This window comes from Tachysurus vachellii, chromosome 18 (assembly GCF_030014155.1).
Source record: "Tachysurus vachellii isolate PV-2020 chromosome 18, HZAU_Pvac_v1, whole genome shotgun sequence".
NCBI classification, from domain to species: domain Eukaryota; kingdom Metazoa; phylum Chordata; class Actinopteri; order Siluriformes; family Bagridae; genus Tachysurus; species Tachysurus vachellii.
The window spans coordinates 10,035,030-10,055,406 of NC_083477.1; the positions used below are offsets into that span (position 1 = coordinate 10,035,030).

The window sequence follows — 20,377 nt, forward strand, 5'->3', positions numbered from 1 at the left end:
TCATTAGTAACTAGGTTGCTAAATCTACCTAAAGGAATGTTCTAAAAACCATTCAACACCAAGAAAAACCAATAACACTTAAAAAGATATCAACCTGGCATGGCAATTTAATTAAATTTAAGTAAAGACAAATACATTATGTTTAGCAGGACAGTTCAAGATTAGTTCAGTTCAACAGTTTAGTGATATTGTCAGGGACACATCAGGACACACTATAAATGTGTCCCAGAACACCTCTTAATGTGGTGTGAGTGATCAGCCCACTAATTATCCAATCACCCATGATGGATGTTGATGCCAAGTATAAATACGGCTCTAAATAATCTCCTTTTCCTTATCTCAGACGCACACAGCTGTGATCATTAAACGATTTAGAGCAGACACACTTATCGTATTTAAATTGCTCCAGAGAAGCTTATCCAAATTCACCATTTTTAGGTGTTCTTCATAATCTCTATCCTCTCCCTGCTCCAGGTCTCCTCCCCGGCCCAGTCCAGGTGGTCTGCACTACTCCGATGAGGACGTCAGCACTCAATGCAATGACCTGATGCCCGCTGAGAACAGCAGTCTAACCGAGAAGCCATCTGAGGTATCCGATTCACAGGTATTCCAATTCCCTAAGATTAGGATTACATACTTGCACATCTACCCACATTGTTGTTTTGTTATTGTTTTATTTCTGTCATGATTATAACGAATGGGCTTCCACAAGTGTTACAGTTCTTTCTGTTTTTTCTTCATGGAAAAGGACACCATTTCTTCAGTATGTCCAAGCACAGCAGCTTTAGGCTGATGCATTTCTGTCAAGCAGTGAAAATAATGAGCTGACATGATGTAGAGAAAAGACAAGTGAACCTGACCTTTGCCTGAGCAATGATGCTTTCTATCAAATACAAAGCCACCCATCTCTTGACACTATTTTATTAGTTTGCTCAGGGTAACCTTCTTCATGGGAAACAGATGAAAAGAAAAGCTGATTTCTTTTGTAGGCGTTAGGTTAGATTTAATCCAGCAGATCTTTTCTCTCAGTAAACGGCTGCATGACTCAGCAAACCTGAAATAAGGGCCAGCGTTGTGGTGGTGGGGGTATGTAGAATCCTGAGAATAGGACCTGAGGAGACACACATGTAGAATAAAAAATACTTCTTCCACATTTGGTACCAGATTTGTTTTCTAAAAACCAGCAAATTATCTTCACTTATGAAAAGAAATGTATTCAGGAGGATGCTGACATATCCTAAGCCTCTTTAGATCAGCGCACTGCTGAATTCTCTGTTCTGGTTGATCAGAAGTTGTTGATCAAACTCCTATAATTGCTACAATGCAAATCACAGTTTTACATTCATTCTAATTTGCATGGTGGACGCTGAAGTTTTTTTTTATGTGTGACATGACTTTTTAGCTCTAAAACATGTTCTGGAATGTCAGATGAAACATGCGTATGTAAGTAAATATCACGATGGAGAATGCTGTTATAGGAATATAATCAACTTTGGGGAGGTGGGATACCATTATGTTTCTGTTATGCTTTATCATCCTTTCTGTTGTTTCATCCAATTGGAGTAAAACAAATGCAGCTTGGACAGCTTCCTGTCTTCGAGAAAGAGCTGTACTTTGATTTTTTTTTCCTATTTTACTTACATAGGCATGCTTCCACTGACATTCCAGAGCATGTTTTGAAACTAAAAAGTTGAAGAACTTTCAAATGAAACAACTGCCCAGTTCCAGTGAACATTTATATTGAGAAACAAAAGCCACAAGTACTGTATATGCTTCACTTTGCCGATTGTGCTATGCTGTAGCAGTTCGTTGAATGCTCAACACAGATTTTTAAATTGTTATGTGAAAGAGTTATTCAGTCAGTGTAGTTTGTATTTGAGCGGTCAGCAAAGATTCTGTTCGGTAGGAAACAACCTACTTCAGAGCTGAAACTGTAAAGCTTTCTGGATTTATGCCAAGGAGCTAAAATCAGGACCAGCTTTTCTGGCAAAAGCTAACAGTTACAGGGTTCTATTCACTGTTACATAAGCTTGCTTATAAAGGATGCTAACACAGCTCAGAAGGACGAAAAATATTCGAAACACATGAGAGTTCACTTTTAACCTCTAACCAGATGATTCTATTGCCAAACATTAGGGTTATTTTTCTCCGAATTCATGTGTTCTCTTTTTTTCATGTCAGAATTGCAGAGATTTAAAAAAGGCCAATCATTTGCATGGACAGTTGTTGAAATTTCTAGTCCTTTCTGTAGCCCCTGTGAGTTCCCTCTAAAGATCCTGAAGTTAATCAGTGAGCACGGGACAACAGAGGTTTGATGTGCTTTTGAAGAGAATTCCTGTGATTGAACTGACTGAATTTTGTCTAGGTATCTTGCTCCTGGGACACACTAGAGGATAATCAGGATTTTGAGGTCAATTTGCTCTTCATAACCATTGTAAAACACTGGTTTTAAAAGATTATCTTCCCACATTATCTTGTGGTGTGGGCTGTGTAAAATGTAATCTTAAGCCCTCTGAGGTCCTCACAGTCCAGTCCTGGATTTTCAAACTGCAATCATAAAACATACTATTGATGGCAGGTATAAAAAACGATAATACTCAAGCTAGACCTTTGTTCACCATGTTTGGTTTGATTTGAAAATCACTTTTGTTTATGGGAAAGTCTACAAAATCCAACAATCAGGATTGTTGGCCTTAATTGACTAATGAGCATAATCTGAAAATGTGTGCTACGTTAATTTGTCTAAGGAGATAATATCGGGGATGCTTGATGACTGAAGGACAATCTAGGACAAAATATCTGAAATCTGTCTTTATGTCTGAGATTTCTTGTAATTTCACAATCCGTTATGATCTCATAAAGCTGATAAAGCCTTGTAAAGATGTGTAAAGCCCTGTAAAGTTGTCAAATTTTGGCATATACTTTTGATTTGAATATATAATTGAGAGGTCTGCATATAAAAAATGTTTCTTGCATTTCTTCTGCTCACAGGGCAGTGATAGCGAATGCGAGGTGGATCCAGCCCACCAGAAAACACACTCGTTCGTCAACCACTACATTAGTGACCCAACCTACTACAACTCATGGCGTCGGCAGCAGAAGGGCGTCTCGAGGCCACCTGCGTATGGCTACGGGCAAGCAGAAGGTGCGACCGAACCTGAGTCACGACCCCACGCCCCCCCTCTGCCTCCACTGCCTCCTCTGCTGCCCCATAGCACACCATCTCCACAACCCATGGGCCAGGGCACGCTGTTCAGGCCTAAAGGTAGCCGGACTCCCACTCCGTCTCTGCTGTCCTCTGAGATCCACAGCCAGCACGGCCTCTACAGGCCTCCCAGCAGCCTGGGCACCTCCGCCCAGACACCAACTACAGGCTTCTCCTCCTTTGTTTGATATGAGACTCTGGTTCCATTCACAATGCATCTGATTGGGACTCCTATGTGAGCAGAAATTTGCTCTTTCAGCATCACTGTCATTTTGGCTTCTTAATGATTTGATCTATTAAGGAGAGCTGAACACACTTAGGATGCTTTTCTGTTTGTTTTATTACATTTTTTTCTATGTATGTGTGCTATGTCTGTAAGTGCATTGAAAAACAGACAATCATTCAGCGCATTTGTGTTTGTGGTTTGAGCAGAGCAAGTCACATAGCCTGTCACATCTAAACAATGCGTAAACTGAGAAATTAAACCTTTAACCTTAGTTCTAGACTCTAATAAAAGTGTCAAAAGATATTTTTTAAAACTATTAAATAAGTGAATACAAATCTGTGAATAAAAGAATGTAATAAGTATTTAAGCCGGAGTTCAAAATGGGATTTGCATGTAATTTTACAAAAGACCCAAAGTGATCATCTTGGGTGTATATACATTCTGGTTGTATATAAACATTTGCTCATTCTGACACATCTAAATGACAGCACTTTGCTCAAAGAATAAGAAAATATCGCATCACAGATAAATGGATTGTCTCAACGAGAGGATATGATCTTTCTGGATTTAAAATGTCTGTTTTTAGTGGAAGTTTACATACGTCTCAGCCGCAGTTCTATTTTGAGATATAAATCAGCACATGAGCTATCGCTAAGCTAGAAGTTGTGGGTACTTTGAAAATGTTTTCGCTAGTCTGCTTTGTTGTGTCACTGTATTCTGTCATACGCATGTGTTGTGTTCACAATCATCTGTTTAAAGGTGCTTTCCCTGGGAAAGGCTGTTTAGGTGTGACTTGGAAAATTGCCAGATGTTGTAAAACCTTCGTCTTTATTCCAAACGATGAGCACACTTGCGCAGAAGATCTTGCTATTACTATTCCCTGGTCAAATCTCCATAACAAATATTCAAAGTGGTACTGGTAATATTATTTCTGTGAAATGATATGAGGAAATAACACAAGAGACGGGATAAAAGCTGAGCATATACAAACGGAAGTTTAAAGAAGAAGCACTTATTGTTCACTATTGTATGGATGATTAAGAGATTATAAATGCTCCTCATAAAGAAAAGCTGTATACAAGATCTCCAGGTAGGAGGAGCCCAGGAATGAAAACATTGTCCTCATTTGAACTGATTTGTACGGAATTATCACAAATAGCATTAAAAAAAAGCATTTACTTATGTTCAGATAAGATGAATTTGAAGAACATAAGATAAACCTTTTCATCTCACAGAGACTGAAAGTAATGTCTGTTTCTTCTTGCGTATGTATTTCTCTAATATATTGTAGAATGTGTTTTTCCTGCTCACAGTGAGACACCGTGTACAGATATGACTACATGTATGCAGATATGCTTAATTTATTTATGGACATTTCAATCATTTGCTTTTATATTCAAACTTATAAAGTGAAGAAAAGCATAAGAACTGGAATTGATCATCATAATAATAATAATAACAATAATTATTCACACAATCTCGTCTTGTTCTCTGTGAGGTGACTATCACTGTATAAATTCTTTAAAGAATTACAATGGGCCAGGCAATGGTTCTTTTCCAAAATAAATTCTTTTATTTTTCAGTGGTTCTACTGAGATTTTTCTTTATAATATTTTTAACAATACTTTGTACTGTTAAGGGGCCACATTGATATTTGAACTCAGAAATCTTACATAATAGAAAAGTCATGCATGAATTGTGTTCTGTGTCTATCTTGTCTTTTCTATCGTTTCCCCCTTCAGATTTCTTGATCATAAGAAAACCTCTCACTTCATCAGGTTTAAATCCATAAAAGGAAATGGTTGGGTGATTTGGGCTGAATGAGAACGCTAAGTCGGTGTAAAATTAATAATGATCCGGGGAAACTGTGCCGAGACTCGGGGGGAGGATGGAAGAGCTCGTCTGGAGATAATCTCTTTATTCCGGACTGCAAAGCATTGATCTGGTTAGTGAAGGGGTGTCAGAGGGGAGAGGGGTGAAAACTCTATATTGAGGTGGAGGGAAAGCAAGAAAGAGATATGGGATCATCTATCTCCAAACCTGACAGTAACAAAAGACCTGTCAGCATTCTGGGTTCTCTCTGTTTCAGAGTATCTCACTCTGAAATGATAGCTACTTCTGAAAAAAAAAAAAAATCACTTTCCATGTAGGGGAAGACTGTATGATCCTTGGATCTGGGAACATAGCCAACAGATAAAGTTACTTTTAATCATTATTGAAATACTTGCCTCTTTAGTGTACACTATGTCATCTATAAGATTAGGTTTTATCACTTCTTTCCATGTTGCTAAACTACAAATCTTCAGTTTCTTGTTCATATTATACAATAATTTGTTAGTACAAATAATTAGTTATCTGGTAACTATTTTAGTTGTAATCCATCTGAGGCTATTTCTCCTTTGAAAACTGGCTTCTGGCTATGGGGAATGATCTAAGTGTTCAAATATTCTATTTATCTTAAGCACCGGTGCCAGTGGCTCTGTCTTGCAAGAGGATCCGTCTCCTACAAAGCCCCATGGCAAAGGCGGAAAATTTCCCATGGTAGACTTCTGGAAAACGAGTACACAAAATGAGTCCTCAGAAAGGATGATGGACATCAGACAACTTGATTTGGCCTGACAGGAGATTGCATTTCAATTGAAAGCACAGTTAAGTAGGTCAACAAGGAAGAATGCAACACAGCTCAATTCTTTGTCTCACACATTTTCCCAGGTTGGTAAGAATTTTGTAATGAAGCCTTGGTTTAGTATGATTGTAAGAACATATATAATTGAGCTATATATTACAGTTTCGGTTGTTTTTATTTTTTATATAACTTTGATCAATATGATCTTATTTATTGTGACTCCCACGACTAAGTAGCCTACAACAAGTGACTAGTGTTCAACTGAAATAGCAGCTTTGCCTACTCAATCAGCTGCAGGCTGAGATCAAGTGCTTCTACATACATGCGAATAAACATTATGCGCTCTGAATGGGTACCAAAGCCATGAGCCACGCTGAGAATAGATTCGCCATTGTCCTTCAGGCGCTGTACGCGCATGCGCACTGAAGGCGTGCCCACAGAAAGAAACGGTTGTGCTGAGTTGTACGACGATTTGGCTGAGCACTGCTTGTTCTCGCTGAAAGCCAGGAAGGATGCGTTTGTTCGGCTCATGTGGAGTTCATTTTTGAGTCGTGATATGTATTTATGAGTGCTAATGAACACATTCGCGAAAAAAGTAGGAACTTGTAAAGGCGAATGTGTTTAGTGAAGGGAGGAAACAGTGAAGCTAGTTACCTGAGGATGAAAGTACAAACCGTCGGTTGCACGCGAGACTGTTGGTAAAGGTACGTTACATGTTTATTCTATTTATTTTCTACACTATCTATGTGTCCGAAAGAGAATGATATTGTGTTCTATTTTGTTGACATATTCACCATTTATTGATCCATCAGGCACGAAACAAGCTCCGTTTACTATGTGTGTGTGTCCTCAAAGTTCAGTTAAAACCGTTGAATATTAATTGGTGTACATTAGTGAACACTGGTGAACATACTGTATGTATACTGGTGTACATTCTTAGTCTGCCAGCTTCATTCATTCACTCTTTTATGCATTAATTGACCTTCAATGCCACCACGGCCCTGTGCTCATTATTGTTCTGATTCTCTTTCTTTGCCCCATCTATAATTTCTATAAGTAGAAATAATTTTCCTCTGCAGTGCCTTCTTGTTATACCTAGCTCTTGTTTATCTTTTAGTTTACTGTGGATATCCAGATCTCTTGTTACACTGTCATACTAACTACTTTGTCTAATGTGTCAGAGAGATTTTGAGCTTTTGATTAGATCCATCCTTGGATTAGATTGGTGTCAATACTGGATAATTGCTGTAAAAGCTTAATGGTGCTGTTATCTGAGACGCAATGAATCTCAGAGGTCTTTGGTTTTAGGAGTTGATTTAAGAAGGTGAAATTGTCTCATTGTTTCTCTTTCTAGTGGTGGTGTAAATCATTAACACAGTGCTGCATGGTCATGGGTAAACTTGGAGAGGGCAAGAGAACAACCAGGAACTACCTGGTCCTATTCTGCCGGCATTTTATAACCATGGTTTATTAGGCAGTACATTGTGCTTACATTAAAATAAAGATACCAACTGTACTTCAGGTACAGTTGTTCAGGTGGTATCATCAGCGGCACGTCTTTGTACCTAAGTATGCTTGTAGTACCTCTTTATAGATGAATCAGTAGTTGTTAAGATCATAATATATGGCTTAGATTATTTGTAAAGGTCTACTATATTCACATTTCTATTTAAAATATACATTGAAAAGGCGACAGGGATAAATACAATTTTAGTCCTGTATTTCTAAGAGTGTTGTGTGGATACGTTTAGTGTGTTGTCATAGTGTAGTGGCCTAAGTGGCATCAAGGTTTCATCACCACATATACAGCAGATTGCTTAACATGTATTACAGCCCTGTGGATGTCAGAGCACTGAACTGAGCTGTAAGCAGGCCACCATGTGCTTCTCTTTATCAGTTTTAAAAGGAAGCCAACTATCTGCCATTTATCCTAATCTTAATCTGTGTTTAACTTCAGTTTCACATTATGAAGTGGCGCGCTGTATTTTGTATAATTGTATGCAGTGCTCATTAAAGTAATTATGGTTGCTTTATTGCCCTGTAGTCTCTATCATTTAATGTTATGACCCCTGAGAAGTTACCAGTAATCAGCAGGTAAACTTTCCATAGTTCAGTCTAGGAACCCCATGTTTCTAGACACTATGACTTAAGCACCTCTACTTTTGCCTTACAACCAACCAATAAACTGATGGAAGAGAAAGCCAACATAAAATTCAAACTTCCTGCTGTTTTTTTTTTAATTTGTATATTGAGTCACTTTGCATGGCAATCATTATATATAGAGTTTTATGGTTTTAAAATCGCATGGCTCTTACTTCCCTCTGTCTTTATTGCTTCTGCTGCAACTCTTCTCTATTCTCTGTGCTCATATGAAATGAATAACTTGATCGTTTTACTAACATTCAGGTGTGGCCTAGTTGAAATCCACAAACAGCCTTAAACTATACCATCATATGCTGTTCCCATGACTGCTTGAGAATAGTAACTGCTGAAATCAGATGCTGGTCATATTCTTAATATGTACTCACTGGCTCCAGCTTCTTTAACACAATAGTCTTACTTCTATATGGTTAATGAGGCAAATCTTCTAGAATAGGGTGTCCTTCCAGTGGATTTGGGATTGTTCCACTGCACAAACATTGAACTCATTCCAGATCACCTTTGGGGTTGTTGGTTTAATGGCATGTTTAGAAGGAGATTTATGGAGTTTGTACCTGAAAATACTCCTGTGTAAGTAAAAAGAGAACTAACCGTAAGTAACATGCAAATATTTTATTTCAAACTGCAGAATAAACAGGAATAAAGTTGTCTTCTACTTCTTGTAAACAGCAGCCCTTCCACTTAAATACTGCCTTAAGCACAGAATCACAAGGTTTATTGGAAATGATGTATTAGTTATACCAAAGCAGCATTCTTTCTGTGTGTCCAGACTACACCAGTCCTTTGATCCACGGGCTCTTCAAACTTTATATAACCCCGCTAACCTGAAAGCAAGGTCAGCCGTCCTCATCCAATTGCTGTATTATGTTTCATTCAGTGAATGACTCAGACATTCTTTGTTTGAGTTCATTACATTTAATGTGTTAACGTGTTTATAGTGATATGTGCTGAGGCGTCACAGCAAACCTATTGTCGTCTTTTTTCCCCCCACAGGTTTCATGCAGGTGATGCTTTGTATGGGTTATTTATTAACGCTGTAGAGCTATGTTTACAGACATTTTATATGCTCCTCATTTAATTATGAAAATATTCATGGATCAAGAAAAGCATTTAAACAGCTGCTGCTGCTTCTTCTTCTTCTTTTTTTTTTAATTTGATAAAAATGAGTTCAACAACCTTGTGGGTTTGTGGTTCTTCAATAAGCCTTGGGTGTTCACAGCTGGAGTGAAGTTGAAGGTGTCTTCAATCATCCAGATGTTTGTGTTTTGTTTTGTTGTAAACTTTTAACAGCAGGACACAGCAAAATCTAGAAATAGTTATTTCCCTTTCCCCTTTAACATGCAGAAGCTAAATGTGTATCTCTTCTGGTTAATAAAATAGATTAACATTAGATTGACTGTCCTCTTATTCAACAGTCTATTATCATGCTGAAGATCAGATTAACTTTAACAGTTTTTTTTTACATTATGAAATTGTATCATTTTAATATGCGATACAAATATGAGTCATTTACACAAAAAACAGTAGTAGGTTGATCATGATTCTTGCATGGTGCAGTCACTCTGCTTATGGGTTTTACCATTTAAAAAAACAAGGCAGAATTACTCACCGCTGCATCTAAATTATTGCATTAAAACAATGTATCTAAAATATATTCTACTAGATGAAGTTTACTGTCAATCGGGTACAAACATGCTGAATGAACAGAATAGAAGTCTGTTAGATTTTGATTGTTACCTGTCAGACTGGTACCTTGATGCTTATATCATCTCATATGCGTGGGAAAACACCTAAATTCTGTAAACTGCCAAAAAAAAGTAAAAAAAAAAAATGGTTTTAACCAAACCTAAATGTTTCTACCAGTACTTCACTTTGACATCTATACTTTAAGAAAACAAATGCCCACTTACAGTATATGGCCACACTGTTTGATCACACCTGATCATTACACCCATATGCAGGACTTCCCCAAACTATTGTCACAAAGTGTAAAGCACACACTTGTATAGAATGTCTGCTTTAAAATTAAGAATTCCCCTTTACTGAAAATATGGGCCCAGACATGTTTCTGCATGATCGTGCCCCTGTGCACGAAGCAAGGTTACTAAATACATGATTTGCCAGCATTGGTGTGGAAGAACCTTAGTATCCTACACCGAAACTTGACCCGAACCCCAGTTAACAACTTTGGGATAAACTGGAATGCTGACTGAACCCCAGACTTCCTCAATCAACATCAGTACCTAACCTCACTTATGCTTTTGTGGTTAACTGATCACAAATCTTCATAGCCATGTTCCAAAAATTAGTGGCATGCTGTCAGTTTAGTCAACTAAACTCAGTATGGCCCAACTATGTGGATACTTGTCCAATCACAGCCATGCAATCTTGTAGAACATCCCATTCCAGATTTAGTCTCCTTTAATGTTATAATAAGTTTAACAAACATGGTAATGAGACCAGTTGGCCCAAAGATGTCTAAATCCTTACTAGTAAATTGTGTCTTCTTCTTTTTGCCTATTTTGTTTCATGCCATAATAAAATAGAAATAAGTCTAGTGAGTTCAGTTTATAATCTGGTGCCAGTGACAAATGTCCTCTGATGCTCCTCTGCTATCATATTGTCACCAAAACTGAGAAGAGCGTTTAGATTCAATGTGCTTAAATTGGCCAGAGAAGCATTACTATAGCAACTAAGCTATATCAAACTGTAAGAAGACAATTTTCACAATGTAGTTTTGTGTATGTTTGTTAAATAAAAATATTAACTTTGAAAAAACTTCAGACATCACTTATAACAGTGACTGAGCGCGTGATTTGAGTACGTGATTGCTGCCATTCATATCTGTGCGTCATCTCTATGACGCACACTGCAGTTGCCATGAAATTGCTTATATTTAATAAGTTAACATGGTTCTGACCCTCTAATGATTATAGTCTTTAATCATTGAGATGAAAAACATACACAGATGAGCCATTGAGCAACACACACAAACAAAATCAGTCCTGATTTCAGTGATGGAAACTAGCCTCATTATTGAGAATGCCTATGGAGCTGTTTGTTTAGAGTGTGATCAGTAAAGCTGTTAGTGATGTGTTTATCGGAGTTTGTGTCCAGGAAGGGTGGCGACATGGATTTCCGCAAGCATGGGAGTGTACTAGTGGGTCATATGCAATCTGCCTTACTTCTCCCCCCATTTTGATTCCATGTGATGCTTCTGTTTACACTCTATTGCTCCCAGTAGGGCTGTCATGGTGCAAAGGGGGTTGGGGTACTGGGTTCTTGCATGGAAAAGACAGCTTTAGAGATGAGCTTGAACAGCCCCTCCTCTTTGCTGTAGGCAAGATAAAGGTTTGCTACCAAACCTGATGTGTATTCAAGTACACTAAATGTAGCAAAGTAAAACGAAACGGATGAACAATTTGAGACGAATAAGATGTAGGTCAGAATATACGAATTGAAGTGCAATGTTTTTTTACACTTTTGTACACTAAAAAATAGTACCACTTGTAACATAGGTGTCCAAATTTTTCACATGGTAAAAATAACATATCTCTGCCAACAACATCTAATCTATTTCAAAAAGCTACATACTGTAGTTCACAGAATAAAAATAAATAAATCAATCACACCACTGGTCTACTGTTCAGTCCACTTCACTCATGCCCCTTCTCATGACTTGATTTTTGACCACAGCTTTAGTTTTGCACAGCATCAATATTATTTACCATCCTTCTCTAGGAATCAAAGTGTGAGATACATGCTCTGAAGTGTGTCTTGCTTCTGTATGCTGGGGTTTTATTTTTGGTTTCAGGTGCTCCTTTTTCTGTTTTAAAAAAAATATATTTACTTATTGTTAACAAGTTTTGCAAGTTTGTTCTGCTGTCTCAAAATAAGCCTTACAACTTGGTTAACCTCTGCTTCCGCAGGCCCAGCCACAGGTATATAATTAAGATCAGCTTAGACATTTTTGGCCTGCAGGAGTAAACGTAACGTGCGTCAGTATGAAAATATCCTCTGAAGACATGTTTACGACTTGACCGAGGCCATTAATGAGGAGATACAAAGCTGCTTATCCAGTTTCACACTCTGAACTGTGTGCGCAAAATTATCTAAACAAATTTGGTGGTATCTTTGCATATCATCTGCCAACTGCCAGACACATAAATACACATCACAAATATGATTGTCCGGTCACTGACTTGCAGAGGTTTTATGAGTTGTTGCTCCTTGGTTAGTACAATCTACTTAATTTACTATGTATATTTTGCAGCCTTGTATATAAGCCTAAAACTTTTATATGTACTTGCTATCTCATTTGCATGTTGATAGTTAAATTCATTTTCATTTGGGACCATAAACATGTGTGTCATGAATTACAAGTTAAAAGGTAATGGTAACTCTTTTTTTTCACTACTTGCAGTGTTTTTTGTTGTTGTTGTTGTTTTAATTAAATAAGCTGAATTAGCAAAATGAAAGCTGTTTTAGATGGTAAATAAGTGTTGGCTGCTTTTATAAGAGATTTGAGATAATCTAAGGGCATGGCTCTTCCTCGGGTGTTTGGGTCAGTGCTGATGGTGCTGCTCTCATGTTGAGAGGAGTCTGTCTTCACTCCAGGTGTAAGGGAAGGAGATCAGGTTAATGAACCTACTGTGCTCTGCAGGACACCAGATTGGCTACCTTATCAACAGTGAAAGGCCGCAAAGCACTCTCCGCTGATCTTTATCTCCCTAATCCCATTAACTGCTCTTTACAGCGTTGAAAAACAATGACGTGTTCAGCGCTTGTCAATATTCTTAATCACCTGAGCGAAGGGTTGCGTTGGTCTTTGAGATGAAAGCCGTTATTAAGTTGAGTGGTAATACGATTGTCTCTCTGGCCATAAAACTTTTTTGTAGTCCTGTTTTTTTCTTCTTTTTTTTTCTTTTTCTTTTGCATAGTCTGAGAATTTGCAGATTTGTGGAAATATATGCATTTTGCCATTAGAAAGTTTTCTGCGAGGTAATCCATTTGTCTTGCAAGGCCAGTGGCCCCAGAGAGACACTTCTACCAAAATGTGGCTGGATTCACACTCTTGACACATGCTAGGATACTTTTTATCCTGCAACCACCTTTGCCTGTTCATTTTAATGCTGATGAGAGAGTGCAATAATGTTTCTTTCGGAAAGCTGCAAACAAACTAACATAGATACCTACTTGGAATCTGTTTAAATGATTCTCTGAATTTAAAGTGTCTGTTTCTTTATTTGATTTTTGTTGTAGGGATAAAGAAGGTTCAGTCCTATTTGTGTACATGTATACTGCATTGTAGGCATACCGGTGCTGCATGCTAACTAAATTTCTGGTTTCTGTTGAGAACTGCACCATCAGGAAAGGTTGATATCAGAAAGTCCAAAACCCTTATACAGATAATTTCAGATTTATAGTTGGATTGTTTTTTTATCCTGTTATTATCGGGGGATAAAACCCAGTCTTGTGGTGTATTATGGGTGTATTTTCATCTACAAGCGTACATCTAATTGCAGGTCCCTCCCAAAATTTTCACAGCAGTATAATATTTTGTAATGTATTTTTCACAGTTAAATCATTCCATCACACAAGCCTTGTACATTTGTAGTTTGCAACATGCCTGTGTGCTTCAGCTTTTTGCAGTAATGTTGAGCTCTCTCTAGGCCAGCATAGTCATTGAGTCATTGTTTGTTGTCATTGTTTTTTTCCCCCCAAAGCTTAATGTTTGTGGACATCTGGCTTTGGAAAAAGACGTGCAGTTATTCTAGAAATGCTTGTAGATATTTGTGTCATTCCCAGTTGTGTATATTTGTGAATATGATAAACTCAGCCCCACAGGGTCAAAGGTTAGTATGTAATGGGTCATTTAGGCTGTGGGGATAGAGAAATGGATAGATGGAGTGGGAGGGAAGATGTGTTAAGTTTAAGAGGGAGTGGGGAAAGCCAGATGCTCCCCATGCGTTGTGCTGCTACTGAAATGGATGTCAGAAAGGGCTGTTTGGAAAGTCACTGGCAACATCCGAGGCCTTTGGTTTCCCACGCTGCCTTCTCATGCACCCCATACGCTCCTCATTTTCACACACTGCTATAAATAAGCCCATCTGCCCCAATCTGATAGAGCAACTATGAAAAAGTGCTCTGGAATGAACACTATTTAGCGCTGTGATGATTACTCCTTCCAGTAAATCATGCTAATGGTTTGATACTTAAGAAGCATTGTTATTTATGAGGTAAACGTGTGCGTGTATCTGTTTGTGTGTGTCTTTGTGTGTGTGTGTGTAAGAGAGAGAGTGAGAAAGTGTGTGGGTGTGGGTTGTGTGTAGTGTTAGCATTTATAGAGGTTCCAGTGGGGAATAAGACAAGGGAAAATGACCATACTGTTTTTCTTACATTGTTTGCCACCCAGTAGCAGTACACCTTGCCTTTTGGTGTCTGGTATTTATTATTATTATTATTATTATTATTATTATTATTTAACTAAGAGTTATGCATATTTGTTGTGTGTTTTCACCTCAGGTTGGCTCATTAGGGATATATAGGGATAAATGCAAATAAATTATTTTTATATTGCTCTCAGTAAAGCTGTTTGAGACAATGTCCATTGTTAAAAGCACTATACAAATAAACTTTTATTGAATTTGTTGAGTCGACCCACATCTTTGTTGCCTCACTTTATATTAATTTACCCATTTAAAGGTGATTTACTTGGAAGACTGATGGCTTTAATTTGTACAGCAGGAGGTTTCAGTGTATATTGTGGCTATGATTATAGTTGGAGTATGAACTCTGTTCTGTTATGGAAATAAATATTAGTAGAGAGCAGGTTTCTAGCATCATCTCTGGCCTTAAAGGAGAGCTTGGCAAGCTATATGTGTTCAGCCAGCCACAGATGAATAACAGAATCCATTGCTTTATTTATATAATACTTTTAATTGTAACACATTCCTCAGTGGTTTGAGATGCATTTAAGGAAGCTGCAAATCATGTGTCTGCAAAAAGAGGAGTTTGAACTGTGCTCATTGATGAAATTGCCATTATTTTGTTTCAGTGCTCTGTTGTATGTGATCGAAAAACAGTAGCAACATATCCTCAGGGCTTGAGGTATAGGACTAGACACGAGGTCTGACTAAAAAGCTCAAAGGCAATAGACATGTTTTTCTGTTGCTTTAAAAAATAAGCCACAAGCATGACAACAGGAAGCACTTTAGTTTTCTAAGCTGCATGTTGTCGTGGCAACAAGCACAGGTAAGCAACCCATCAGGAAGTGAAGGCAGTGCTGAGAGACGAAGGAACAAACAGAGCGAGGTTAGTGTCAGATGGAGCACCAACAGTGACTTCACTCTGACTTCACTCAGCCATTGTTTCTCTAGAAAAGGGGGGACTGATGAATATTTCATTAGCATCAGCTGGAGAAACCTGTTTGGCCTGTTAAGCACTCTGCCTTTCTCTTCATTTGAAATCTGGGATGAGCACCACAGTTTTCTACACTGTACTACACTATTCAGACAGGATAAGATATCTGCACTCCTGATTCGTTTCCAGCGATGATCTGCATGTGTTACACAATCTCTGTACAAATCACAAAAATGGAAATGTCTCCACTATGTGTGCAGGACTGACACACCAACGGCTACATATATAACATAGTTGCATGTTTTAATTGCAAACTGTTTTGTCCTGCTTGTGGCCATGGACATTGTGCTTTATCATTAATAGGACACGTACCCTATAACATCTGTGTGTCATAGCTATGATAGGAAGTTTGTAACTTGCCACAAACCCACAGAAGCATTGCTTCTCTCAAAAGACCTTTTATATGTCATATGTGTTCTAATTGTTCTGCTGTTAAAACTTGGACAATATTTTTCAGTTTGCTTTTGACTGTAGATTAAAGAAATAACTACCTTAACAACTTTTCCCACAGGATTGAAAAACAAGTCTTTAAAAAGTATATCAGTTTAAATGTGAGCTGCATTACCAAGGGTTAATTTTGTACTCATGTATAGAGTTGATGATGGTGAACATTGATGATGGTGTCCTCAGCAGGCAGCATTGTTTGAATCTCGCTGAGGTTTTATGAGTCTCTTTTTACATTTATATGACTAGTTTATTTATTTATTTTTTTGCTAATGATGAGAATGAATATGTTTTGGTAAGCAGAGAATAATGTTGGCTGCTAATATTTTAGTAGATGGATAGACCTGAAGGCTTCAAGGAGGTGCATTTCTTAAAAGTAGATACACCTTATCATTTCATTTTTAGCTGACAGGTTTCTAGCACCTTAATATATTGTACAAACTGTAGAACCTTAGTATGAACCTTAGTAAACTTTGCCACATTAATTAGACCAGCTAGGTACTTTCTCCACCAAGACTCTGTGCCAATTCTGTGTTCTTATCTTATCTTATCTTAGAATTGACTAAATCTTCTGGTGTTTTCGACTCAAGCTGTAAACACTGAAGAATGGCCCATCCACACATTTCTGTCTGACTCATGCAGGGGCAGTTCTACTGCATTCTGCAGTTTCTAATGGTATACAAGGCTTTCTTGCAGATAAAACATCTTGGAGCTGCTCCACCACAGACTCTTCATTACACTAAGAGTGTAATGAAACAGCAGAAGTGGAAAGCACTTAGCTTAATTACATTGGGCTTTTGTGCTGTCTGGCTTTTGATATTTAGAATATCCTTTTTTTTTGTTCCAAAGCTTATAGTATTTTTTTGTTTCTTTCCACAGGCTCCACAAACTCACTGGAACTTAATCTTACTGGAAACTGCATGCACCTTCAACTCTAACCTAATCATAAAAGATACAAATTAACTCCTCTGGAATATCTACTATTTGGGATTATAAATTTGCAAAGATGCCCATCTTGAAGCAATTAGTGTCAAGCTCATCTCAGACCAAGCGACGCTCTCGCATGGACCTTACTACAGAAATGATTAGTGCTCCGCTAGGAGATTTTCGTCACACCATGCATGTGGGCAGGGGTGGTGATGCTTTTGGAGACACATCCTTTCTCAGCAGCCGCTCTGGCGAGTCTCCACAAGATACCAGTTCTAATCCCCGCTCTCCCAAGCTGGGCCTACTGTCCAGAACCTTCAGAAGCAGCAAGCGGTCTCAGTCTGTCACTCGTGTGGATCAGCGTGATGGCACACAACTACCCCCAAGTGACTCGCCGACATACGTGAAGAACGCCCTGTCACTGCCTTTTCTGAATGATGGGGATGGAGATACCAATGGCGGTAGGTTGCTCAAGAGCTTAGCCTCCAGCCCCCTGAAGCAGCAGGCCTCCAATGGTGCAGCCGCCCATTGCCTAGACTTGGAGCTCCAAGAGAGATCCTTCGGGGAGCTGACTGACTTGAGACCCTCTCCAGCTTATAATGGAGGAGGCATGAAGCACGCTGAGTCAGTTATGTCATTTCATGTTGATCTCGGGCCTTCTATGCTAGGAGATATTCTAGGAGTCATGGAGAAGGAAGATGACGACCTGGGCTTCGAGGAGGGCAAAAACAGTGATGGACAGGCTTCCCCTCTTCTCAGCCACCAAAGATTGGAAGAAGAGGAGGGAATGAGAGCAGAGAAGGTGAAAATAGAAGAGGAGGAGCAGGAGATGGACCTGGAGGTGGGCCAAGAGGCTACTCTTCATGCACCCAGTTCAGAAGATCTGGAAATTAAAAGTGAGGTCATTAGCACTCCTGAATCTCAACACAAACACCTGGGGCACTCTGACAGCTGCTCTGTTTCTAGCTCTGGCTCCCAAGCCATGGAGGACAAACAAATCTTCCAGCCTTATCAAGGAGACATAGACAGCACTAATTACTATCACCCTGGGGAGGAAGGCGCTTTCTCTTCGTTCTTGGAGGACGAGGATGATGAGATCCGTGTGTGAGACTCTAAGCCCTGTGGATTGTGTATGGTGTTGGAGACATGTAAGCAAATGAGGCACCATGTTAAATGAAACTGAAAGTCTATAACTGTTGCTGGACCCTGTTAGGGATCTGAGCAAAACACGTCTAATGGTCGAGCAGCACCACTGTCAGACATGTTCACACAGCCTGGGTTTGGCAATTGCCACTTTTTGCTACTGGAGACCCATGAAGATGAAGAAAAGAAACATCTTGAATGCCTTAACCTCATAACTTGCCTTTGCATCTTCTGACTCCAATATTATTTGTGTGCAAGGTTTTTGGTAATGTGTATACAGATGCTGGCTAATGGTATGTCCTAACATGTTTTTCACTACACAATAAGCACATTCTTTGCTTAAGGTTTAAAGTAGCATGCAGCTAATGCTAGTATGCCCACAGGACATGATGCGTATCTGCTTGGCGTGTAGATGAGTGCAAAACCTTGACGGTAATTACAGCATTATAGTGTGTGTGAAGATTTTTGGTTACACATTCTGTTAGACACTGTCATTAAGGTGGCTGACAGCGTAGGATGGGAAATCATTCTATAATAAAGATAACACACCAGAAACTGAACGGGTGGTGTAGTGGCAGATGTTTTGTGTTCCGTTTTCCCTCCACTAACTGTCCATAATTCTGTGTTAGCAGTGGTGACAGCTGGGAAGTGTAATGTAAGGGGATTCATATTTGTAGAGGATTTTGTATACTCGTTGCCTGCGTGGTGTTTTTCTCTCACCACTTCCTTCCTCATCATGTGACAGTAATTTCTAGCTCTGCAGCTGGTTGGTTAAGAAGGTGCAGAAGATTTGCTGTATTAAGTTGTGCTGTCAGAAACAGACTGGGAGATTTTGTTGAAATTGGGTTTTCCTGCTTGGTTTTATTTTAGCAAATAAGAAGACACTGCACTAATGAAGTTAAACTTGGTTTTGGTATGAGAGAGTATTTCATTCAGCATCACTGTATACTGTTAAAATCACCTGGGTGAGGGACAACATGTACACTAACTTGTACTTAGTTTATTTGTTCACAGAATTCATGCTGTAAAATGTGATTATGTGAGGCCTTTACTTCTGCCTAGTCTGTGCTGATGTGCTTGCCTATTATAGCTTACTTATTTGTGTTTTTTGTAGGCTATAGAGAATACTGTTCTAAAAAAAAAAGTGCTGCACTGTAAGAAATCCCTGCAGAGTGTTTAGTAGCAGGGTTGTCTTCAGCCTTATGCAAAAATCACAAAAAGTGCCAAATTTAGTGTCATGTAATCCTAAGCAAAACTAGCAATTTGTATATTATCAAAAAAGGGATTTTACAGTCTGGGTCCCTAAGTGTCTTTATACAAATAAGAGGCTAAAACCTCATATTTAATTCACTGAAATGCTTAGCTTGGGTGTACTTGCTTAAACCACAGAAAAGCAAGATCACAGAAGTTCCATGTTTTTTTTTTTTTTTGTTTTGTTTTTGTTATTTTTTTTTTTTATTTGCTTTGAATATAAGAAAGTTAATATGGAGAAATGGTTTCAGATTTGCTGTGCCAGCTGAATTTTAAATTGAGAGGTTTGAATCCAGTCTTGTTAATGATAACACTGTTTATTATTGCATTTTGCTAGTCTTTATTACTTTGTCCTCTTATACCTACATTTCTTGCTTGGATGGCCTTGTTTTGAAAATGCAACATAACTATATTTTTCAATAAAAGGATATTATCACCAAGCAAGGCCTGTGTGTTGTTTTGACTAAGACTTTCACATTGAGACGCTTTTAGAGTGTAATAGTTATGAACACTGATTAGATTGACAGTTTAACTTTGAGGCCACTCACATCTGTAACCGGAAAAACAAGAGAAACAACACTGATGTAAAAAGCTGACATGCTCACAGATAAATGCCTTCAGTATTTTATAAAAGAGGTGCCATATTCAAAGACTGAGTTGATTTCGTGGAAAAAAGAGAACTTGCTGCATCTAAAGCTAGAGTTTATATACAATACAGATCACCAGTCCAGTGGAACAGACTGCTAGAGTACTTGAAAAACACTAGCAGAGGCAGCAATAATTTAGATTACTTTGGTTTTCTAAACAGGAGCAACTGCAGAGCAAATTTTCTGATGCAGTTTATCCAGTCCCTTGGTTTGATGTAAGCAGTTAAGCTGAATGCAGCTCATTGGACCAGAGACAGGAAGAAGGGATGAGTTTGTTCATGATGGTTCAGTGGTTAAGGCTTTGTGTTACTGAGCAAAAGGTCAGG

The 20,377-nt window shown here is 38.5% G+C and overlaps 2 protein-coding genes across 2 annotated transcripts in view; both read left to right on the plus strand.

The window, feature by feature from the left end:
• Positions 1–5,013, plus strand: part of sdk2a (sidekick cell adhesion molecule 2a) — a 65,108-nt gene extending 60,095 nt beyond the window's left edge. The window contains exons 43-44 of the mRNA XM_060893095.1: positions 475–604; positions 2,992–5,013. Coding sequence (XP_060749078.1) covers positions 475–604; positions 2,992–3,393 — 532 coding nt within the window. The 3' untranslated portion in view covers positions 3,394–5,013. The remainder of the gene's footprint in view (positions 1–474; positions 605–2,991) is intronic.
• A 1,435-nt stretch (positions 5,014–6,448) lies between these two features.
• cdc42ep4a (CDC42 effector protein (Rho GTPase binding) 4a) lies at positions 6,449–19,844 on the plus strand. The gene is made up of 2 exons (XM_060892255.1): positions 6,449–6,761; positions 16,963–19,844. The coding sequence occupies exon 2, from the start codon at positions 17,090–17,092 to the stop codon at positions 18,116–18,118; it is 1,029 nt and encodes a 342-aa protein (XP_060748238.1). The 5' UTR covers positions 6,449–6,761; positions 16,963–17,089; the 3' UTR covers positions 18,119–19,844.
• Positions 19,845–20,377: the final 533 nt, after the last annotated feature.